General features: G+C 37.8%; 8 protein-coding genes across 10 annotated transcripts; 6 read left to right on the top strand and 2 right to left on the bottom strand.

Moving 5' to 3' along the window:
- Nucleotides 1–260: 260 nt before the first annotated feature.
- Nucleotides 261–1,864, top strand: PIG-Q (phosphatidylinositol glycan anchor biosynthesis class Q). The gene is made up of 6 exons (XM_065484160.1): nucleotides 261–683; nucleotides 751–886; nucleotides 955–1,099; nucleotides 1,157–1,349; nucleotides 1,414–1,528; nucleotides 1,616–1,864. Exons 1-6 carry the CDS (start codon nucleotides 432–434, stop codon nucleotides 1,798–1,800), a joined length of 1,026 nt encoding a protein of 341 aa, XP_065340232.1. The 5' UTR covers nucleotides 261–431; the 3' UTR covers nucleotides 1,801–1,864.
- A 535-nt stretch (nucleotides 1,865–2,399) lies between these two features.
- On the top strand, nucleotides 2,400–5,847 carry Dic1 (Dicarboxylate carrier 1). 2 transcript variants are annotated; one of them, XM_065484161.1, is made up of 7 exons: nucleotides 2,400–2,664; nucleotides 2,739–2,878; nucleotides 3,201–3,356; nucleotides 4,398–4,564; nucleotides 4,621–4,828; nucleotides 4,888–4,968; nucleotides 5,018–5,847. In XM_065484161.1, the coding sequence occupies exons 2-7, from the start codon at nucleotides 2,783–2,785 to the stop codon at nucleotides 5,180–5,182; spliced, it is 873 nt and encodes a 290-aa protein (XP_065340233.1). In that variant the 5' UTR covers nucleotides 2,400–2,664; nucleotides 2,739–2,782; the 3' UTR covers nucleotides 5,183–5,847. The 2 variants fall into 2 exon arrangements, with proteins under 2 accessions (XP_065340233.1, XP_065340234.1); XM_065484162.1 differs by lacking the exons at nucleotides 2,400–2,664; nucleotides 2,739–2,878 and adding an exon at nucleotides 2,943–3,018.
- A 616-nt stretch (nucleotides 5,848–6,463) lies between these two features.
- Nucleotides 6,464–8,194, top strand: TrpRS-m (Tryptophanyl-tRNA synthetase, mitochondrial). The gene is made up of 6 exons (XM_065482682.1): nucleotides 6,464–6,712; nucleotides 6,808–6,981; nucleotides 7,116–7,214; nucleotides 7,280–7,443; nucleotides 7,504–7,625; nucleotides 7,683–8,194. Exons 1-6 carry the CDS (start codon nucleotides 6,638–6,640, stop codon nucleotides 8,141–8,143), a joined length of 1,095 nt encoding a protein of 364 aa, XP_065338754.1. The 5' UTR covers nucleotides 6,464–6,637; the 3' UTR covers nucleotides 8,144–8,194.
- Nucleotides 8,195–9,128: 934 nt separating this feature from the next.
- On the top strand, nucleotides 9,129–12,146 carry Pdss2 (Decaprenyl diphosphate synthase subunit 2). Of its 2 annotated transcripts, none has more exons than XM_065482680.1 (7): nucleotides 9,129–9,290; nucleotides 9,528–9,969; nucleotides 10,034–10,162; nucleotides 10,296–10,503; nucleotides 10,573–10,821; nucleotides 10,876–11,040; nucleotides 11,097–12,146. In XM_065482680.1, the coding sequence occupies exons 2-7, from the start codon at nucleotides 9,641–9,643 to the stop codon at nucleotides 11,250–11,252; spliced, it is 1,236 nt and encodes a 411-aa protein (XP_065338752.1). In that variant the 5' UTR covers nucleotides 9,129–9,290; nucleotides 9,528–9,640; the 3' UTR covers nucleotides 11,253–12,146. The 2 variants fall into 2 exon arrangements, with proteins under 2 accessions (XP_065338752.1, XP_065338753.1); XM_065482681.1 differs by lacking the exon at nucleotides 9,129–9,290 and adding an exon at nucleotides 9,372–9,389.
- LOC135938766 (Golgi to ER traffic protein 4 homolog) lies at nucleotides 11,602–13,675 on the bottom strand. The gene is made up of 8 exons (XM_065482683.1): nucleotides 13,424–13,675; nucleotides 13,278–13,356; nucleotides 12,992–13,086; nucleotides 12,797–12,933; nucleotides 12,604–12,742; nucleotides 12,409–12,552; nucleotides 12,206–12,354; nucleotides 11,602–12,145 (listed from the first exon to the last, which is right to left on the bottom strand). The coding sequence occupies exons 1-8, from the start codon at nucleotides 13,540–13,542 to the stop codon at nucleotides 12,030–12,032; spliced, it is 978 nt and encodes a 325-aa protein (XP_065338755.1). The 5' UTR covers nucleotides 13,543–13,675; the 3' UTR covers nucleotides 11,602–12,029.
- An 84-nt stretch (nucleotides 13,676–13,759) lies between these two features.
- LOC135938767 (elongator complex protein 6-like) lies at nucleotides 13,760–14,801 on the top strand. The gene is made up of 3 exons (XM_065482684.1): nucleotides 13,760–13,914; nucleotides 14,070–14,567; nucleotides 14,627–14,801. Exons 1-3 carry the CDS (start codon nucleotides 13,907–13,909, stop codon nucleotides 14,769–14,771), a joined length of 651 nt encoding a protein of 216 aa, XP_065338756.1. The 5' UTR covers nucleotides 13,760–13,906; the 3' UTR covers nucleotides 14,772–14,801.
- Nucleotides 14,802–15,623: 822 nt separating this feature from the next.
- LOC135941045 (SH3 domain-binding glutamic acid-rich protein homolog) lies at nucleotides 15,624–21,070 on the top strand. Its single transcript, XM_065486269.1, has 5 exons — nucleotides 15,624–15,815; nucleotides 16,342–16,527; nucleotides 19,081–19,215; nucleotides 19,284–19,367; nucleotides 19,793–21,070. The coding sequence occupies exons 1-5, from the start codon at nucleotides 15,771–15,773 to the stop codon at nucleotides 19,877–19,879; spliced, it is 537 nt and encodes a 178-aa protein (XP_065342341.1). The 5' UTR covers nucleotides 15,624–15,770; the 3' UTR covers nucleotides 19,880–21,070.
- LOC135941044 (uncharacterized) lies at nucleotides 19,916–23,241 on the bottom strand. Its single transcript, XM_065486268.1, has 4 exons — nucleotides 23,081–23,241; nucleotides 22,034–22,553; nucleotides 21,707–21,958; nucleotides 19,916–21,648 (listed from the first exon to the last, which is right to left on the bottom strand). Exons 2-4 carry the CDS (start codon nucleotides 22,536–22,538, stop codon nucleotides 21,605–21,607), a joined length of 801 nt encoding a protein of 266 aa, XP_065342340.1. The 5' UTR covers nucleotides 22,539–22,553; nucleotides 23,081–23,241; the 3' UTR covers nucleotides 19,916–21,604.
- Nucleotides 23,242–23,243: the final 2 nt, after the last annotated feature.

Below are 23,243 nucleotides of genomic sequence, written 5' to 3'. Positions count from 1 at the left end.
TAATTTTAAACATTGCTCCCGCTTCAATTTTGAAGCAATGGTGAGATTTTTTAAGAATCTAGGCTACCAAGGCATTTTGTAGGCAATCATTCATTTTATTCCGCGAATCAATTATCCCAATTATGCCAATTATCATTCTACTATACGCAGCTATATTGCACGTGTTTTTCCCGCTAATATACTTTTAAAAATACTGCTTCTTGACGTTCATTGGTGGTGGCACCAACGAAAACAAACTCTCCCTTGATCGCTCAGCTGGAGCGGCAACCAAGCACCAGGCGAAGTGTTCTCTTGGCTAACATAAAATTTGCATCTGTTACTTTCTTTATTTCTAATGGAACAATGTGATTCGTTTGAGTTAAAATCTGATATTAAATGCGCAGCTTTTAATATACTTCAGTTCAGTGCATGAATTTCCTTAAGTCTCAATCATGAAATCGCCGAAAGCGTGTGTGCAAACTCTCGTCGGCTACAGTTCTTCCCTGACTCATCTGCACAACCTATTCAAGGGCTTCCTCTGGTCCTCACAATGCTTGTTCAAAGACAGCAGAGACAGCATTGCTGCCCTGAACCACCTGACTGCCGCTCTGATCGACTGTTTCCTTGGGGTTGTCATCATGCACTATTTTCTTAGTCTTGTCACCCCTCAGCAGTTGATCGATTGGACGATGTCCATCATCGATGTAATTATTTGTACATACCTTTACTTGGGGTGGGATTTAATAAAAGATCCTTTTACTGACTTTATAGGATGGTGTGGTGTCACTCAGGTCCCTTTTATCATTTTTGATGGGATCCCCAGCAGGGCTCAAATTAAACACCCATCTCAACAGATTTCTTGGAAAATTTTTCATCTACAATGTCAACCTCTGGTGGGTTTTCCTTGGTAAGATTTTTCATAACACCAAAAATTAGCTAAAATGTATTAGTATATCGATACGTATGTCCCTCAAGATCATTGTCAACCAGTCTTGTCGATAGCATTCCACGCACTTCGATGGCTTGGATTTTTAGGAATCACAACTCATGTTGCTATTATAGCTGATCTCATTGCTCTAGCCAGTTTCCATGCTTACTGCATTTACGTGTATGCCGCTCGGTAAGTGCTAAATAATTGTTACCAACCACGTGATTTGTAACTCATTCTCATTTATAGTTTTTGTTCACTTCAGCTAAAAGCTTTGATGTATCTTTGGAGGCTCTTCCTAGGCCGAAAGTGGAACCCTCAAAGGCAATGCGTTGACAGTTTTGATTACCCTCCAAGCCAATTGTTTGTTGGAGTTCTTCTGTTTACTGTCTTGATCTACTCATTGCCGACAACAACAGTTTACTATGTGTTCTTCACAACGGTATGGAGCTAATTCGTCACAAAATATTAAGTTTGAGGTCATTTTTGCTTGTTATTTTCAACAGATTCGGCTCTTGTTCTATGCCATTAATGGTATACTGACAAGGGTCCGTTATTTCATCCGAACATTCCCAATCATTATTACTCTTGCGTGGATTTTCAGCCTCAAATATGTGTGCAGTAAGTACACCTTTTTGTATTTTTAATTTCGGCATACATGCTATGCAGTATTTCAGCTTTTACTTGAAAATGGCAATAAAATTTCAGCAAACACCGTAATGGTTTTGAGGGAAAAGCAGAACTCTGATGTCTACACTGTGGAGTTAGTGCCTAGTCGCGCTTCGTTTTGCCAAGCAGTGAAAAAAGCAAACGATGATTGTACTTGTGTTAGACCAACTGGTGCAGAATGGCTGAAGATTCTCAAAAATATTTTCACAGCCAAGCTATTCTAGTCACGTGTTTAGTGCTCTTAGTGCGAATTTAGAATAAATTTTGGTAATATAGTGTATATCAAAATTATTTTAATAGTTATTTGTCAAATGACCTAATTTTTAACTTATTTCCATACAATTTCTAAATATGCGCCTGCTATAATATTTATAACTTCGGAAAGCCGTTAGTAAATAGTAAAAAGATACTAAAATTTTTAGAACCGGTAACAAAATGTAGTACAGAGTTAAATAAAAACGGTAGCTATGAATAATTTGTGAATTAAAATTAAGGAAAAAGACGCAAAAAGTCCCCGCCAAAATTTGCTATGAGCTTATGCAACCTGCAATGAATAACGGCTTGGCAAATTGCCTACATGAATGTGCTTTAAAATGAGCATGTTGGTTTTTCCATGCAACGTGTGTTTATAGAGAAATTGTGAGTTTTTATGCGTCAGCCAATTGAACAGCACTACTCTTAAGAAAACAAGCAAGCGCACATTCTTCTTGCGATCCTTTCGGTTTTTTCGGTCAGTCCAAGCTTTAGGTTTCACTTTCCACCAATTAGTTTACGCACATGCGCGCTCCAAGGTCAGCGTATCGCTAGTTTTAGAATGAGTGGATCGTGTGGCCCGCTGTCACACAAGGCAGCAGCTCTCTTTTTTTGAGCGAGCTCTCACCCGGCGCACTCTTCTTCAGCGAGACTAGCCTTGCATAATGAGATCGTGACAGCAAAGTTTGGATCAACACAAACTGCTTCGCATTGCTTGGAATCGATGTGCCTGCAATTATCACTCAATCACTAAACATCCTCACGAGTCGCTCCCATCAGACCATTTCCCGTCTCCCTCCAGTCACCTGATATTTCGCCACAGGAGCTACTATCGGGTGGGTTCAAAGCTTTCGCCCATTATCTTCTGTGAAACTTTTTATTGATTTTCTCCTTTTATTTTATTTATCAGGAACATTTTAATCCCTGTCAGTTTTTGTGCACTACTTTTTTATCATGGGAGTCGAAGCAAAGAAACTGAGCCGCTGGTATTTTGGAGGAGTTGCTTCTGCGGGTGCAGCATGCTGCACACATCCCTTGGACTTGTTGAAGGCATGTATACATGTTTTTTTTAAGTACACTTCCTTCTTTTAGCACTTAAGTGGCTTCGTTGAGCCGCGAGGTTCATTCATTACCTATCCACCACGCCCCTCTGGCGACAACCACTTTTTTCGCCAAGGAGTCATCTTGAGGTCAAAGTTCTTCTCTTTGAGACAGATATTCAAAGACAAAAAATATTATCGAGCTGGACCAAGTCTATATCTCTTTCCACTTTTGTTTTTTCCTTAAAGACAGTCTCAAAGTCCCCTAAATATTTTGTAATGAGTCTGGTTTGTTAAATTTTTGTGTCTAATTTTGGTAAGTCATTTTGTAGGTCCATCTCCAAACACAACAAGAGGGCAAATCTAGTCTGGGGCGAATGGCAAGCAGCATCGTGCGTCAGCAAGGAGTGTTGGCACTGTATAATGGTCTTTCAGCGTCACTGTGCCGGCAGTTGTCATACTCGACCACCAGATTTGGCATTTATGAGGTAAGTTTTTTGGCTCCTGGCGCTGCTTACGCACACAGATGTGTTTATAAAAGGGGCTTGATGCAGGCTCGCCCTCATCATTTCTCTAGATAAGGCTATTTTATCTTCTCTTTTTGGCAGCGCTCTGAGCTAAAGTTTAAATTAATTGCGAAATATTTTTATTCAATGCAAATTATTATGCCTTTTTGACCTTTTTATGCTATTTTCCGAGGGAAAGAATATTTAAATTTTTCTCAACATCAGTAATCAGTGCTGTTATTCCTTTTGGTAATTAAATAATATATTAAGATTAAAAGGCAAACCGTGAACCATTTAAGACCAACCAGAATTATCTGAAATAGAAGAGATAAAAATCGAAGTTCTTCAAAATAAAAAAATGGGCCTTATGAGGAATTCTTTTCAAGTCGTAAATAACAATGCTTATTGTTGGATGAAAGGTGTTTGCTGACATCAAAAACATTCTCAGGTCTGGCTAAAAATCAAATAAATTAATTCCCTCATATTCAGTTTGAATCAGTCTGGCTTAATTTTAAATAAGGGATGACTTAAACGCATGGGTTTTTTCATCTATGAAAATTACATAGAGGCCTGTTTTAATATCTACAATTCATACACAAACTAACAACACAGTCATAAAGTAAACTAGCAAAACTTTTTTTGATGAAATTTCTGTCCCTTACAAGTGTACTGACATTATAGTTTTTGATAATATCAAATTAATGTGCGCTTCACAGATAAAGTGATGAAATGTGTTAGCTTCTTTTGAACGTTTTATGTTTGCTGCACATAATGAAATCAAATTGGTCTTTGATGTTCGTCTTTTTAATTTCTAAAAGTATTTATTATCAGACAATTTCACAAGCACATTCCTCTTGCTGGCATCATCTGTTCAGGTGTCGGCTTCATGGTTCAAACTAACAACCTGAAACTCAGAGGCAATCTCTGTTTTAAAAATTGGTTTTAGCAACGCTATATACATTTTATTTTCAACTTTCATCTGAAATCTTCTAAAATGCAAGATTTATTTTTTTATAATAACAGGTGTCTAAACAAGCTGTTGCCCCATCTGGCGAGGCCATACCATTTTACCAGCGAGTTGCCCTGGCGGCTCTTGCGGGTGCTGCAGGGGGCTTCATTGGCACGCCTGCTGACATGATCAACGTTCGTATGCAGAATGACATTAAGCTTCCACCTGAATCCAGGAGAAAGTAACTGTGGACAATCAAAGCAATCGCTTACACTCATGATTCAATTGCCATGTCAGCTACAAACATGCATTTGATGGTCTATTACGGGTGTACCAGGAAGAAGGAATTCGCCGGCTATTTGCTGGCGCCACGACTGCCACCAGCAGGGCTGTCTTGATGACTGTGGGCCAGCTCTCCTTCTACGATCAAGTAAAATTGACGCTGCTCGCGTCAGGATACTTCCAGGACAATTTGTTGACCCACTTCCTCTCCAGTCTTACTGCAGTAAGATTCTTGTGTTTGTCGAGATTTGCGTCTTTGAGCATTGTATGTTTTATCATTAGGGCGCTGTCGCAACGACCATGACTCAACCTTTAGATGTCATCAAAACCAGGGCAATGAATGCCAAACCAGGAGAGTTCAGGGTAAGTATCATAATAACTGTGTAATTTTGTTAAACAAAAAAATTTTCAGAACTTGTGGCATTTGATCACCTACACGGGTAAGCTTGGTCCACTTGGATTCTTCAAAGGCTATGTACCTGCATTCGTTCGACTCGGCCCTCACACAATCCTTACCTTTGTCTTCCTAGAACAACTGAGAAAGAATTTTGGTACTGTACCACAAAATTCCTCTTAATTTTCAGACATCTTTGTTAACATTGAAGTTAATTGCACAAAATTGATTTAGAACTTAAGAAGCACAACATACATCAGATTAAAATTAGGGCGTTTATTAGGGAGCATACTAAGTGCCATATCAAGAACGAAAGTCGAGAGGACACTTCTTGCAGAGGAGAAAATTTTTAAATGAACTATTTTTTTGATATAATATTCGGCAAGAGAAGCGTAGCCTTAAATGGAGATGATAATAATTTTTCTAAATGTGATCAAAGGTTATATTGAGGTAGATATCTGCAAATTGTTGACTTAAGATGTTTTCGTGTTTTAGATATAGGTGCTGTGATAAGATGTACACTATTTTGAATTTTTCTTGAAAACTTTATGCCTCGTTGATATATTCATTTATTTTCTGTTACTAAGACATGTCACGTTGACATTTTTGTTTTGATGCTGTAAATCAAGGATTTCTGCATCACCTTCATTCCAATTCTTATTATCACTTTTAATTGTTTCACCTTTGGTCAATAGTGCTAGATTGATTTAATAATACAGCACAAGTTTATGATGTTATATTTGGAAAGTGTTAATGACTAACCAATTTATTCCTAGTTATGGGTAACTTTATGTGAAGAAATGTGATTCAATTTAGTCAATAAAATGAGATTAATATTGCTGAACACATTTTAAATCGATTTTTACTACAATTATTTGATTTTACTGTTGATCCTTGAGCATTAAATTTGTTCTATTGAACTGAATATTAAAAAGATGGTCACTTTTACTACCAAAAATAAATTTGATTTTGAGGTTTTTACTGGAAATATCCATTTTTGGGTAGCTATAAAAACACTACTTAATTTAGAACGGCAATTTTCAACACTATTTTAAAAGGAATGATATCGGTTTCATTCAGTTTATTCCACAAATTACCAAGTTCTACCTCAAATAATGATAATAATAATATAAAATAGGCTTTTTATGTTATTGTATTTTACGTACTTTATTTTAACATTATTTACAATTGAAAATCTAAAAAAGCTGGAATCATTAAATATAAGAAGTCACATTTTTTCGATTTACAGCAATATTTATTAATTTATAATAAATCCTGACAAAATGATGAAAGAAACATAAACGGGGTGTAATAATGCTGCTAATGCCAAAACTCCCGCCCTGCTGCGATCTCGCCAGTCGCCACTGTTACAGTCGCTTTCAAAACGGGATGGTAAAGTGGGCGAGGCTGGGCTGGGCGCACCATGTGTTTTTTTAAGGAGAGTAGAGTTTCTACTCTCCTTATGTTTTTTGTTGTTATTCATGACTGGTGTGGTCTCGGCTATGCATTCTGATTTATCTGTCTTTAATTTTGATCTGAAAACCAAAGCTAAGCTGGACAATTTTTGAGTTGAGTACAAGTGAAAATAGAATCCTTGAGCTCTTATTTTAAAATAAAAGGCACTTTATTTTATTCAGAATGCATCGGTCGTCATTTTGCACAAAATTTTTGAAGAGGAAACTTTCAAGTTCTTCAATTTCCTCTTCCAAGCCGGTGAGAAGCTTTGCGTTTTGAATTTACATATTTCTTTATTAAGTCCATTAAGTGTGAATTTGGTTTTAAAAAATATAAATAATTATTGTTATTAGATACCCAATGAAACCATAGGTGCTAAGAAAAGAATCTTCTCTGGCATTCAGCCAACAGGAAGCTTACACATTGGAAACTATTTTGGTGCAGTTCGACGATGGAAAGAATTGCAGGACGAAGGCGAAGATGTTATTTTTAGTGTTGTTGATCTGCATTCTATAACGCTTCGACAGGTACATTTTCACAAACTTAATTTTGTATAATACATTTTATAGGAGATATGTGTATACCTATATTTTGTGTCAAAATTTAAATTAATTAAATATGACACTGTAAAATCATATAAAATATTTTTCCTCAATTCCAGGAACCAAAAGAGCTGTCACGAAACATATTAAACTGCACTGCATCTCTTCTGGCTAGTGGCATTAATGCTGAAAAGTGCATTCTTTTTTTGCAGTCGTCGGTATGGTTTTAAAATCACTTTGTCAACTGGTTTGAGTTCATGTGATCATGAACATGGATGCATAGGTTAGCCGTCACGCAGAACTGAGTTGGGTGTTGGCCTGCCTTGCCACTATGCCCAGACTTGGACACTTACCTCAGTATAAAGAAAAATCAGTTTCGATGAAGGAAATTCCTCTTGGACTCTTCATTTATCCTGTTCTACAGAGCGCAGACATCATGCTTTACAAGTAATTCCTATAACTTATAAAGTTATATCTGAAGTTAGAAATTTATTCATTAATTTACAGAGCAACTCACGTTCCCGTCGGGGAGGATCAATTGCAGCACATTCAGTTAGCTCAGCATTTAGGAAACACATTTAACGCACGATATGGACACACATTTCCACCAATCAAAGCCATGGTTGAGGGTGAGAATAATGCTGGTTAGCTGTATATATTGTTAGTTGATTAATTGTAACTTCCAGAAAGTGGGGTAGCTAGGTTGAGAAGTTTGCGCAATCCTGAGAAGAAAATGTCTAAGTCTGACCCAGATCCAAAGAGCAGGATTAGTTTAGTGGATGAGCCTAAAGTCATCGTAGAAAAGTGCAAAAAAGCAATTACTGATTTCACCTCTGAGGTTACATATGACCCCGAAGGCCGACGAGGAGTTGCTACGCTGATTGACCTGGTGTCATTGTGCACAGGTAAACCTCCTCATCAAGTGTGCTCGGAGAATTCTGACATAGATACCGGGAAATTCAAACTGAGAGTGGCTGATGTACTAATTGAAACTCTAAAACCGATTCGAGAGGAATACAACCGGCTAGTGAAAGACCCTAGTCATATTAAAAGTGTCTTGGATAATGGGGCAGAGAGGGCACATTCCATAGCCGACAAGACATGGTCTGAAGTAAGGAAAAAAGTAGGGATAACTCTGCAAAAATGATTGTTGCAATATTGGAGTTATTGTAAATACACAATAAAAATTTCAAAAACAACATTCTTTTTCACAATAAATGACGTCCTAACCGTCGCTCTATAATTTTCGGCATTGATATCTAATTCTCAAATTTGTTTGTCTGCTCTCGTGTTTTGAATACACAGGCGTGCTAAAATGAGAGGTTATTTTTAAAAAATAAACAAAATTTATCAAAATGTAAACGATGTGCTGATTATCAAAACATTAATACTCGTATTGAACAACAATTCTCTAGCTATTTATGAAAAGCTGTATGGTTAAAGTAAAATTGAAGAGAGCAATAATTAGTATAAGTTGTGGTTTTAAAATCATATCTTGGCAATATTAGTTATTGGTAAGTAATTCTAACCACATTGAATATAACTGACTATTTTCTACGTGCTGATAATCTACTGATTCAGTTAAATTCAGATTTAGAATTAGATTTTATAAAAAAGATCGCCCCCTTTATTTACTTTCATAATTTTATGATATTAAAGACAATTTATGAATGATTTTTATGAAAATATAAGTCAATATAGTGCAGTTTTATTTTATGATATTTAAGTACAACTATTTTGGTGAATGACGTTATAAGATAATTTTGTATCATATTAAATTGTAAGCTATATAAAGTTATACAACATATATATATGTAGTAATTTAAAAATAGAAAAGACAATTTCACCAATTTTCAGTGACATCGTCGTGCGAGTGCCGTGAGTGGACATTGGTAATTATAGTTTTAAATAAACATTTTAATGTTACATTATTTGCTCCGCAAAAAACATCTTTAGTAAATCGCGGCATTAATATATTTAAAATCTCCTCGACCCATCATTGTATTGGCTCTCTTTCAACTTTTGCAGGCGTGTGACCTATCAGCGTAAAGGAAACTAAGAGAAGGCGGAGTTTAGACAGCCAGCCAAGAAGGCGAGAAAAGAAAACACGAGAAGAGAGCAGGCAGAGAGCCTGGCTCTCGCTGAGTTCTTTGCACTTTTTGCGCTAAGGAATCCCCGCTAATAAATCCTTTTTTGTTATGACCTTTGCAAAGGCAGCGATCAGAGAAGGATGTGGAATTTTACACGTGTTAAGCTCGTGAAACTTCAGGGGAAACACACAGCACACGCATGAGGTAAAACAACCACAAGATCTTGTGAAGTATATGTAATTCGGATTACATACATATGTATGTATCTATTTTTTGCTGTCAGAAGCCTCTCCTCCCTTCCAGGTAAATTTGTTGCTCTGGAGGTGGAATTTCTCAGGTGCATTTGGAAGGAGGAAACTTTCTCCGCCAATGCCATGCTCTATGATTTTAATTTTTACGATTTTCGTTCCATTGATGTGTATGAATAACTTTCTCTTTCAGAGAACATCCTCAAGACCTACAAACTTGAACTAGAATCCGGAGAGAGTTCAATGTGTACGAAAGTTTAGTGCGTGCGGACCGTTCCTGACAAAAGTGAATCGAAGGAATCGACAATGTCTCTTGGAACGAAACCTATTTATTGTGTGTCCAGAGCCGGACGATTCCTGCTGAACAAAACGAACTTTGTGCACCGAAATGCACCCAAAGTTTCAGTGCTTGTGCAGGGACAGAGTTTCTTCTCCACAACCTCCATCCGTTCCAACAAACAAGCCATCAACCCGCGGCCAGATTGGAACCGAGCTGTGTCAGAGGCTGAGAAAATTGTGGGCTACCCGACTTCTTTCCTGAGTTTAAGGTGGTTGCTCAGCGATGAAATCGCCAACATTGCTCTTCACCTCAGAAAATTAGTTGGCTCAAATCATCCCTTGCTCAAAACCGCAAAGTAAGCATTTTTATTTTACATCTCGAGGCCTATATTATGTTTGCTTATCATATGTTCTAACAAGGAACCTACTTAATAATGGGCGCAGCAGCATGCAAGCCTGGGGCCTCATCGTACTTTTGGTGTCCAAAGCAGCTGGACACAAGTTGGTTGATGACATCGAAATTGACAAAGCTGCTGGTGTTCTCCACAGGTACCTTTTTTGTTTTACCTCGGTGCGTTCACAATTAAAATTTTTACTGTTGTGATAGGTAGCCGTGACACACATTTTTTGGTGTCATGCAAATACATTGAATTAAAATTAAATTATAAAATGTTACTCTTAGCCAACGAGCTCTTGCCGAAGTTACTGAGATGATCCGCACGAGTAACCTTGTCCACAAAGGTTTGGTCAATATTTACCCTGGAATGTATCCGGACACCGACGCACGCACAATGCAAGACATGACATTTGGAAACAAAATCGCTCTGCTTAGTGGTGATTACCTTCTTGGAAATTCTTGCGCCGAGCTTGCAAATTTGAGAAACTCTGAAGTAAGAGCAACAAATTAAATCATAGGACGATCTCTTATATAAGAAGCCTATTTGTTAAATTAACTTCAGCTTGTGGAGCTAATGAGCAGTGCTGTGAGAGACATGGCTGAGGGTGAATTCGTTGGCGAACGTGACAAGCAAAACAACCCTCTTCCTTCTCCTGGACTCACAGAACAAGATTGGACCTTGAGGAGTGTCTTGTCGGCGGGCAGTCTGCTTGGAAAATCTTGCCAGGGTACTTTGAAATTGGCCGGACATGGTGAAGAGCTGCAGCTGAGGGGATACAGGTTTGGCCAGCACTTGGCCTTGGCTTGGCAGGTAAGCAGATACAAAAATCTCAAGATAAATCAGCTTATATTTTGACATTAACAGGCGTGCCTCGAGTTGGAACCATTCACGAGCTCGGCTGGGGCAGATGGACAAATGCCATTCAGCCTGACGTCGGCACCGGTCATCTTTACTCTTCAGGATGACCCTTCTCTCTTTGAAGAGATTAACAAGGGAAAGGAAAACATCGAAGATGTTGATTACTCAAAAGTATGATTTTACCTGGTCTTCTTGTAATTAAATGGCCATACTGAGTGTTTTTCTAGATCCATGCCGCGGTCATGAGCGGACCTGGAATTCCTCAAACCAAGGATCTGCAGCGGCACCACGCTCAAAAGGCCTTGCAGGAGTTGGAGGGCTTTGAAGAAAACGACGCAAGAAAGGCTTTGTCGAACATTATTTTTGCCATGGGTGAAATCTGACTAGAGCTTCAACACAGTAGTAATTTATAGAGCAGATCATTTAGTAAACCACTGACCACATCAAAGAGACTGTGTTGATTTCTATATTGTTTTTACGTCAATACTGGAGGCAGGCACTACTTGCGCCGCAAATCACTTATTAACTTATGTAATTGAAGTGATAACCTATAGCAGGGGTGATGGCATGTTTTGAACTTGCACTATGTTGGTTCAAAGTAATGATTATTATTTACCACGTTTACTCATGAAGAGTATTAGTGTAGTATTTTATGGAGACGTTAACGTTTGTGCAATAAATTTTAATTTTATATATTTGTGTGGATTTTTGTTTCAATTGACACCATTTCAATTATCACCTTACAAATTCTTTATTTAAAAAACAATTTTTAACATGAAGCAGTTAAATTATATTGATTCATAGTCAACAAAAAACCGAAGTGTGGGTTAGGACGTTAGGTGTCTGACAAATAATTATTAGTTTAGTAGACTCCACGTTAGCATCAGTCTGCCTAGCAAATGAAAAGTAGTGTTTACGTTTAAGTAGGCAAATAATAATCAGTGCGTTGTGATGACAATGGTAATGTAACAGCTTAATTAATTTTCTGCAACCCAGTTAATTGAATAATTGTAAGACACCAGGCTTTTTCAAGATACCATGCGCTTAATTTGCAAGGTCGTAACTCAAGATATATTGTTTGGGCTAGTTTTTAAGACAAATTTGAATGATCAATCAAGTTTGAAACAAAACATAATATGCAAATAGTAACAAGGCGTCAATTAATCCATCTCTGTCTCCATGGGTTGAGTATTGTGACCAGAACTTGAACTAGCTGAGGCTCCATCTTCGTCAGACTCTTCCTCAGTGCCTCCCAGAAGTTGCTGCAGGAAATTATCTGCAAACAGAGTATGGATAAGCACCACCGCCAAAAGTTAATGGTTTGGCGTAGTATTACCAAACAATCCTCGTGGTCTAGAATTCGGAGGAGGTCGCACACCAAAGAATATTTGGGCAATTTTATCCAAGTACTCCTGGTATGATGGGTCTCTTCCTAAACTTGGCCTATACTTATCACAAAGCATTTTGAAGATGGCCAGTTTGCCACTGCAAAAAAATCTTGTTCTAGGCACCATAAGACTGATATCACTGAAGTCCAACCTTTCAACTGCTTGCAACAAAAACCACAGGAAATTCAAAAGAGGCAGCAGGAATGGAGGGCTTCTTTTCATAATGTTTGGGTGATTCGTGGTGTAACTTGTGAAGGCCAGGATAGCAGCATTTTTGTTTTGGAGGCACAAGTACCTGAAATCATATTTTTTTATTTGCACGCCAACTCAAGGTAGCAGGTCTTACTGAAGAACAGCCTGGGCGATGAAAAGGTCAGCTTCATTTGAAAATCCACGAGCTACATGAAGCTCGACAAGCATTTTGGCACAGTTTCTACCATCTGGTGAGTGCATGAAGTGAAATCGGGCCAAGTAGTAATTTTTTTCTGACATATAGCAATCATTTAGTGTCACTTGTACAAAGGAAAATTATATCAGACCTTTCCAGAAGACTTGCGCGATTGCTTTGTGTAAATGAGGGTGACCCTTTTTGGTTTCATCCATTCCAGACCATCTGAGAGCCTTCGTCAAGAATGTGTCTCTCTCAGGTGCCACTGAATTGATCAGTTGGAACAACCTGAAGTACAACCACACCGGTCAGGAATTCTTTTTCGTTTTAGCATAATTTAAGGTACTTTGAAATCTTAGAGAAGTTCTCATCTGACGTCGGTGCATCAGAAGTAACTAGAACATCAACAAACAGAATTGCCAGGTCAGCTCCACTTCCTTGCTGTAAAGAAAAAAGGCAAATATTTAAAGACATTCATTACGCCTCAACAAGTATGTAGTGCATTGAGCACGTCGCGTGGGCTGGGGCGTGATTGCACAAATGGTTAAGTAATGCGCAACGCCATTCGACGAATATATTATTAATGAGAATACGACGTACCGTGCAGAACATGAAGTAATTTCTGATTTTACCTGATTTTTGAGCAACAGCTTTGTAGCACCATCATAGAGCAAATCTAACAACTCAGGGTATCGCTTCTGACTGGAATATCTGGGCAGAGCAAATAGTGAAATGATTATTTTGTCACTTTTTATGTAGTGCTGGCTCTGACACATACCGAAAGTAGAGAGTTCTGTACATTTGATGAGCCTCATAATATTTCTCGTTACTTAAAGAATCTTGAAGTTTGGCTAAAACTCTTTGAGCACCGGCTGCTCTGCTACCTGCGTTAGACATCGCGCTCACCGAGTCAATGACACTTAGGCGAATATGTACGCGACTTGAATTTCACGTAAAACGATGCACTGTGATTATGTTCCTGTTTTTCATGCAGCAACAACAACAAATATGGACCCCGAGCCCGACGATCGAACCTGACGTCACTACTTCAGCCGTACGCTCGGTTGTTCAATCATCATTGGAGGAGAGCTATCGGCTTTCTGGTCAGCTGGTACAAGTGAGCCAATCGCATGAGGTTTCTGCAGCGGCTCGTTTGAATTGCTTCATTGTCGCGAACACATGGTGCGCAGATGATACATAAACAAATATTTTCGATGAACCGTAGCCAAATTGGAAGTGGACGGGGGCCAACTAATTGACAATGGACTCGTAAGTTCTATCTTTAACTTGTTTTTTGTTGTTTTACTTAAAAAAGAAGCAAACTTGTGGGACTTATGGACTTAAATAATATCTTCAATATTTAATTAACTCTTAAAAACACTATGTGCGGAACTACATTTTCAACACTTGTCTTAATTTTGTAGGAAGCCAAAAGAGAGTTTTATTTCGGTGCAGATGGAGCTGCAGAAAAGAGATCAGCACATTGGAAAGATGATTGGCATTGTTGAGAATGGAAACAACAGTCACGGCAACCACATTTTGAGCACGGTAGTGGACCACGCTCTGAAGAACAAAGAGGCTGTCTGCTTTGTCGCCCTAATGCATCCTCAGAGCCACTATCAATATGTGGGGAACCAGATTGGCTTTAATTTGAAAAGCCACATAGACAAACAGCAGGTCAAGTTCATCGATGTCATTCAAGCAACCCAAGGAAGTGTTCGTGAATGCAAATCTCCAAAGTTGGACGACAGCATCATTGAGTGGATCTACCAGACTGTTCAAATTAGTATCCGCAACCTCCATGAAAGATACTCGCATGTTAATATTATTATTGATGACATCAGTGTGCTGCTTAGTTTGGCGTGCAATGTGAAGAGGGTTCAATGCCTTTTACAATGGTTACTGTTCAAATCCTCAGATAAGTATGTGATATTAAATTTTTAAGGAAAAAAACAGTTTCATGGCTGATTAACTTAAACAGGAACGATAAAACGTTGGCTCTGGCCATTCTGACGCACGTTGAGCCGGAGGACGAAGAATCTTCAAGGCTGGGGGCATCTGTAAGGTACTTCTCCAAGTATTTAGTCAATGTTACTCCATTGAGAACAGTTATATTAAAAAAATAAATTTTATTGTATAATATTAAAAATTCACAAGTTATCGGTTTAATTAAAATTGTCTTGAACCCTTATCGTCATAATTGGGTTAGTTGGGATATTTTAGCAAAATATTCTATACATAAAAGCGCAAAACTAACATGTCTGATGTAAGGGCTCTTACGTGTTATCAAGTCTTTTTTATAAATCAACCATTTTATTTTCTAAAATGCAGGAGGAAAAATTATTTTTTAAATTGAGTTGTTTAATTTTGTACTTCATTTGAATTTGTTATGCTACTTCTGAGATTTTTGCAAGGTCAAATAGGCACAATTAGCATCTGGAGTAAAAATTTGTACTTTGCATGAGTCGTTATATCAGAACGAAAATGATAATGGATTTATAAAGTACGTAAATAAAATTCCTTCAATTATGTGAATGCAACAACTAGACCTTGTCAAAATTGAAATAAAGTAATATTGTGTTAATTAAAGGTAAAAGAATTTTCAAAGGTTGTGCAATAATATATTAATTTGATTTAGAATTTCTCAAATATCTGCTCTCACCCTCGCTTTATTTCCCTCAAAAACAAAAATTGCGCAAAGTGCGACCATCCACTAAACTGTTCTATTCTCTGTCAATCGAGAAGTTAATGTTTACAACGTCTGCAAGCAAAAGAGGAATTTGATAGGGGCGGCGGGGGAGAGCGTAGGGTGGGTTGCAAAAAATAACATTCCTCGCCAAGAGAAGGAGCAGGGCAGAGAACCAGACAAGCGAGACATGAAAAGGTGGAGTGGGGTTCGTGTCTTGCTTTTGATTTGAGTTCTCCCGTGCGCAGAGAGGGGCGTCAGCCGACTGCAGCGCCGCGCCGCTCCAGCGGTCGAGTTGAGCACCAGTTTCCCGAATCAAGGCGTAGCACCAGGAGCAGCTGACTGATAGTGCGAGCTTTGGATTTCCCGGGTCGTTGTAAAATTAACTGCAAGAAGTATCTGTTATTTAGTTTGTGAGAGTTCGAAAACGTATCTGAAGATGGTCATCAAGATTTACATCTCCGGAATTTCTGGAAACAAAGAGGTGGGTGTCGCACCGGGGTGCGTGCAGCAGCCGCATTCCGGGGTGGCTGCACATCGCTTAGCAAACACAAAAGCTGTAGAAACGAGAAGATTGAAATGTCTGCGACAAGCACATGCACTTCGCCTTCTCATTTAAGCTTAAAATTTCTGTAAAATCGTGTTTCCTCTCGTAGCAGGCTCAAATGCTGCGACGCGCGTGCTAAAAATCCTTCCACAGTCCATTTAAACTGGAAGGCGTGCTTGCCGAATTGGAGCACAATCTTCGTCGATGAAGTTGTGATAGATAGTTTGTTTTGGTGCGAATGTCAATTGCAGCAATTTGTGTAGTTTGACCTTGACCTTGCAAAGCAATTTGATTGCTGTCAACAAATGGTTGACACAGACCGCTGGCTACGTTAATTTAAGAACACACTTAAGCTGCAACATAAAATCTTGTGTTGGAATATTAAATCTCGCTCAGCGACTCTCTCGTGTATCATATACAATTGATGACTTGATACGAGTGGTTTTTTCTATTTTTGTTTTAGGTGAAAAAGCGCCAACAACGAGTGCAAATGATTTTGGAGAGCAAAGGAATACCATTCGAAGCGGTGGACATCACAGAACCTGGCAAAGAGGAGGACAAAGAGTTCATGCAAAAAAACAGCAAGAACAGAGACAACGACCGCTACCCGCTGCCACCCCAACTGTTTAATGACAGTGAATACTGCGGGGTCAGTATTTGCAAATTTTATTGTTAAGTTAAAAATTTGGTCATTTCCTCACTGGTCGAGTGAGGCGAAAGGGAAGAGCCACACCCACTTCCCTCTCTGTGGTCTAGTTAGTTGCTTGCTTCCTTTATGTGGCTCATTGAGCCGAACAGTGGTTGCATTTTGTTCTGCATTAATGCATGTGTGCGTCCCACCAGTGTATTGACTTGGGCCAGCATGGTGGTGCCCGTGTGCTAATTTTTTTTCCCTATACGGCGATGCTGGCTCATAAAGAGAAAGCAGCTCAGCAGGAATGCTCACGGCAAGCTCGCGAGCTGTCATTTTTGACGATTTGTTCTAAAATCACAGGTGGATCATGTTGGGAAACAAAAGTTAAACAAATAAATGCGTCGTTTCTCTTTTAAATGAAGCGCATTTAAGCTCCAATAATTACACTCTCCAGCGAAAAGTTTACCTATTGTTTATTTGATGGCGTGATAAGATAATAAAGTTGCAAAATGCTTCAAAAAGCATTCATATATGACGCATTGCATGAATCAATATAATATATATCATTTCGTAAAAGTGCGCGCAAGTCACTTTCCCACCGATACATTTAAGTATTACCACCTATCACCACTGACAACAATTTGCTTGCACTTTTTCTGGCAATTTTATTTCATTAGACCTCATTGTAACTACTAGTGTGTCAACATTTGAGGTGACCAACACCATGCAAGTTATAACATGTCATGCTATTTTTCTTATCGCAATCTACAACTTTACTAGTTGTTACTTCATCATAAAGTTAAGGTTCTGTGTTTTACACTATCTGTATTCATGTTTACTCAAATATTAAAACGATTTGTCCAAACAGTTGCGTCAGTACAGTTTGGAAATAGAAGTTCAAATTAATTTGGCTTATTTCTCCAAAACAAGTCATCATATATAATATATATGTGACATAAATTTGATAGTCCAGTAAATCACATAAAGGAAAAAATTGGCATTAAATTTATTTGTAGAGTTAGCGTACAACCCGCTGAAACATGTGATTAAATTAGAAGCAAAATTACCACTACTCTTATCACGTGTCACACCACGTATAAATAATGCATAACATTTTTCATCTCATAAATTTGGTAAACTGGGGAACACGGACACAATTTGATCACGGATGGGAAGGAATTCCACAGTTGCTCGTTTCGGAATAAAAACGAGTGCAAACCGAGGTCGTTGCTCGTAAGAGGAATCAATCTGTGCTCACCGTCCGCATTTTTATGATTTTGCATTAAAAACGCTCTGTTAATTTAGGGATATATGTTTAAGCAGCACACTTCTAATAATTAGAAACTCTAACATTCTGGAAAAGAAATGGCCCAATATTAATTTAGTTAGTGAAAGATATCATAGTGATTAGAAATTTTGGTTTGTACATACGCATCAAACAATAAATTATTTGGTTGAATTTTAAAGAAATGATGACTATGTTAATTGAGTATTGATATACAAATATAATAGGCCTTCAAAGACACACGCCTTTTCTAGCGCTGTGTTTTCATGACATTGTTAGCATAAATTTGGCTGTAAATAAGGAGAGTTTTACTCTCCTTAGCAGTAAGCGAACAATCGCAAAAAAACTCAAATGCTTCTCGTGGATTTTTGTGGATTAAACAGGTCAAAATTTTGTTTGAAAAAGTTAGCGGCAACGCCTACTATGAATGCCATCCATCGTTTTTTACATAACGATTGCGACGTGATATTTGATTACTAAGTTTCAATTAAAATTCCAAGGAAATAATGCCCTTGAAAACTCCTTTAAAAGAAAGAAAATCACTGCTTATCTTTATAAGTGCTTTGTATAAAAAAATATTACTTTAAGTGTAGCTGTATAACCAGTTCCAATTCAGAACAAAAATCAATAGCCTCACAATACAACACCATTTTTACTCTCTCAAAAAAACATGCATTGTATATTATGTTTAAGTGATTGTTTCCATCTGGTATGCCTTCAAGGCTCTTTTTTATTAGTGTAAGTTTAAGTTTCAACACAGTTATATTAACTAGAATTAAGAAAATATGGCCCGTAACTCTCATGTTTGAAACCATTGAGTTGAAAGTGTAGCTCTTTTACTAGCTTTTGGCTGGAGTCCACATGGGCCGGTGCACTCTGTGTACTAGTTTCTGCTGTGCCATCATAATATCTGCCCTTGTATAAATCTTTTTGCTTTTATATAAATACATCTAGCTACATTTATGCGCTTCAGATTAATCCTACCACAAATAAACTTGAGCTCTTTTATGTAATCACTGACACGTTGAACGTTGAGCTAGCAATCTTACGAACCAGTTAAAATTTACTGTCGCTGTCTACGTTACAAAAAATAACATTATATCAATCCATCTTTGTTATCCAAATTTATTTTATTAACTTAAACTCATGATTCAATGTCGTCAAAAATAAATTATTATAATGGGTAATGATGTGATAAATTTCTTAAAAACAATCATGCTTTTAATATGGAAAATTTATTAGAATCAGTAAAAAATTGACGGTTTTTCATTTTTATTCCTTAGGATTACGACGATTTTGATCTGAGCAATGAGATAGACGAACTGGAAAAATTCCTCAAAGTTCCTGTTGACCCTGCCAAGGCGGCGAAGAAGGAGGGCACCAATGGCACAGTCAACGGTGTGTCAGGAAGTCGAGAGGTATGTATACCGCACTTTGCTCGGCTTTAATTTTTAATTGAAAATATTATTCATTGCCTTGCAATCAGGCATCCGTCGACAAAGTCATCGAGATTCCAGTGCCCACAAGCATTAAGACTGCTGAAGAACCCGAAGTAACAGAACCTGATAAGGTAAGTGTTGCTTGATTTCATGCCTTTCATTCACGCTCTTGTCTAGAAAATACTACTGCCAGTTGTTCTTGTGCCAAAAGAGGGGGAGAGGGGTGATTGGATCATTTATCCCACGACAAATGCGAATTTAAATCCTAGATATATGTCAGCTTTGTATTGTTGTCTGCAAATCGTCTCTTTCACGAGTGAGGAGCATTTAAACAGAAAATTCTAGCATCCCGAATTCTCATTTTTGATTAGCTTGTTAAGAATGCCAACCACAGTCAACCTTTGGTTAGCAATGGCAAATAATAATATTGGCAGCCAGCCTTATATGTGACATTGAACTTTGGGCGGCTTTCTGTCCGTCAAGATTGCCTTATATCCTTGATAGCATTTGGCTGGTGCACCCAACAATTTTGCAAATCTTGGCTCTTGTTTTGCAGGCCGAATCAACAGATACGACAGCGGAAAAAGACACGGTAGCAGACGAGGATGATGAGCAAGAAGAAGAAGGAGAAGATGAAGAATAATTGAGCTTCATCGTGCAAGTCTTTTTTCTTTTACTCTTTTTTTGCTAAACCGACTTTATTGTAAGTCATTTCATTAGCCTTTGTCATGAAATGTAAAATGTCCTACTTGTGCTAATTGTGACTTTCTTCACCATTATATTCATTATTCAAGCATAGGTACAATTTTCTAAATGATAAAACTGACTATTAGCCAACAGAGTCAAAAATAATTTGAATTTGATATATAATGCTGCCAGCAGAAATGGTTTTTTTCATCACAATTGCCTTGGCTTGCCTTTCAAACCATGAAATTAAATTTGTTATTTGCAAGATTTTCTATATTAGTCTTAGAACATAGCTTTAAAGCCCAAGTTCACTCAAATTCTGTTTGACTTGAGTGTATTACTTCCGTTATATTTTATCCACGTTTGTTTCAAACGGTCATTATTACAATGAGTATAAAGGGAAGAATATGAGTTTTTAGTAATAACAACAATTTCCTCGCCCCCTCCTCCTTGTCTCTTAAAATGCTCTTCCTTGACTTGTTACCAAAGCATTATTTCACTTTTGAAATTCGAGCTAGACTGAATTAATATAGCGAAAAGCAACCAACTTAACTTTTGTGCAGACTTTCCTGAATTATTTGCTGTGGCCAATCTAGTTTTGAATCTGCAATTTCTTGAAAATCGAGGACATGACTTTTAAAGTGAGAAGCCTGACTTGACAGAATTGATGATGCTCAAGCTGATAGTAACAGGTCAATGGACTCATAAATTTGTATTAAGTGCGCTGCACTTTCGTCTCTTAAGTATCTCTCTGATTGAATTAATTTAGTGTAAAAAATTTACACGATCTTGTATTTATTCTTTTCTCTAATTGACCTTGCGTCTTTTTGTTGCCAATATCCCATTTTTTATTGCAAATTGCTCAAAGTGTAGGCGACTACATGAAGCTTCTAGGGCTGTGCCTTAACACTGGGCTCTCTTTAACTAAATTGCGCACACGCTAAAACCAATTGATTTGTATTTTCCCATTTTGTGTCCCACAAAAGCTGAACCATGTCTTCAATGTACATACATGAGTAATTATGTACGATTATTTTATTTTGTCTCAAGTCTTTGTTAATGTCATTTTGAAATTGCAATTTTTTTATTTTTCATCTTGTGAACCTTCATATAATAAAGGAGAATATAAGCTAAAAATTGAACCAAACTTTGTGCATTTAATTTGATAAATCTATTTGACTACGTTTATTTCTTAACCAGACAAACAAGTGTAGGTTGCTTAGTAAATATTCACAAAATTAGTGTTAAAAGGTGTCAAATACTTGGGATTTCAGGAACCCTGAAATATTCCTGAGTCATCTTTTGTAAGTTGCTAGCTCCACAAAGTATGCCAATCCAAGAGGCAAGCATTGATGCAATTCAATATTCAGGTACAAGTTAACTAAATTTCATTCAAGATAGTTAAAACTTAAGTTTAAATGTGTAATACTAGCATAATAGCCCTTCACTCACTGAGATTTATCCTCTGCAAACAGTCTAAAATTGATGGATTTAAAGATTAATTATACAAAATTGGTTCCTATCATCAAAAGTAAGTGGATAAGTTCATTATATTCTCAAACAAAGAGATCGAAGAAGGTAGCAAAATAAATGCGTTGAAGATTATATCTTGAGTAAAACTCTTACAAAGAGAAAGGTTTAAAACCTCCTAGGTGATGCGTGGGCACTGCAATCAACTCCATCATTGGCCATGTTGCGGCGTACCAAATGCGTCTTCTAGCTTGGCTGCAAAATGATCAGTAAATTATCAACTTGAGAGACATATTATTCTCTAATGCCTTACAGGCAGCAAAGAAGAACCTTGACTCCTTGAGTCCTTGTATCAATGCTCCCAAGTTTGCCTTCTTGGGATTCATGTTGATCCAATTTTTTAAAAGTGTCGTAACGATGGTAGTTGTGCTGCTTGGACTCAGTGCCATCTCAAATCGAAGCTGAGGTAAACAGCTATCCATCTCCAGCGAGTGCACAAGCGACACCCATCCATTGAGCACATATAAGTCGTTTGAGACAATATCAATCATTTCCTTGGAAACACCTGAGAAGAACATAAATATCACCATCTTGGTACCAATATCAATTTGGCTGGAAGTAAACTGACTGGGACACTTACCAAGATTGCCATCAACAACCATTTCTTCGGGCTTAGTTTTTTTTACATCGCCTGACAGTGTTTCTCTTGCATTAACATGATCTATTTCAGCTGGAGCCACATTTTCAACAGATCCAGCACAAGCCCTTTTTGCATCAACTACGTCTTCATTCTCCGATTTTTTAGTGGCTGCTTTGATTTTGGGCTCAGTTGGTAGAGATTTCCTTTTCTTACTAGTTGATTCGTCCTTTCTTGGTGGGATGATCTTGTCGACAATCCACCGAAAACCAGCTTCTTTGAGAACTTCGCAGAATTTCAACGCATAGCCTCTATTTTTAGATGGCAAAACTTGTTTTAAGTAGAAATCCATTCTCTTGGAATTAGATGACAGTTTAGAGATGATGGAAAATTCCTCCCCATTCAGCAGTTCTTTGGGGACGAGTTTGTCAGCGATTTCATCAAACATGACATCTCTTTTGATTGCTTCCTCATAATGTTTTAGGCCATCGATTGCGCTGTCCTCCATCACAGTTCCATGGACCTGCACAAGGTGGAAGTTTAGAAAAAATGTGTAAATGTATATATTATGGAATTTATTGCTCAAACTTTCAACTTCTACAATTTTTTTTTGCTTAAATTTGGTGCGAATAGGATAAAAAGAATCCTGCCGCCTCTATATTCACACCTAACTCGAGAATAGTATCTCATAGAATTGAAATTTAGCAACCTTCATGCATTAACGCATTTTTGGAAAACGCGAATACAAATTATGCATATCTGCCGTGAACTCGTCTAATTGAGGTGTCTTCAAGCTTCAAGGCCCTATACTGGGCTGAGATAGGCTTCTCATTTTCAGCATTTCAGATTGTGAGCCATCCCAGGACCAAACATTAAACGAGAACCAATGGTTAGTCGGTCAGATTAAATTTTCGTAGATTTCTTTAATAAATAAATCAAGTACGTATGTAATTTTTTTTATTAAACTGATGTTAATTTATCAAACACACCGAGGAGGTTGCATTTAATTACTACTGAAAAATAACCCAATACATACATAACTACTCTCACCTATCGCATCTAATTCAAAACTCAATTCCAGCCTCTGATTCTTCTGATCACTGATAATTCGTCCTTGTTCACATGAGCCAAATCTCGGGGGCCTTGATACCACTACCACCATTCAGAGAACGTAACGGCCCGCGCCCCAGGTCTACCGGGGCCAAACGATACA

The sequence above is a fragment of the Cloeon dipterum genome, chromosome 3 (assembly GCF_949628265.1).
Source record: "Cloeon dipterum chromosome 3, ieCloDipt1.1, whole genome shotgun sequence".
Classification (NCBI taxonomy): Eukaryota; Metazoa; Arthropoda; class Insecta; order Ephemeroptera; family Baetidae; genus Cloeon; species Cloeon dipterum.
Note: the sequence above shows the minus strand (reverse complement) of the source record. Positions and strands in the feature narration are given on the sequence as shown.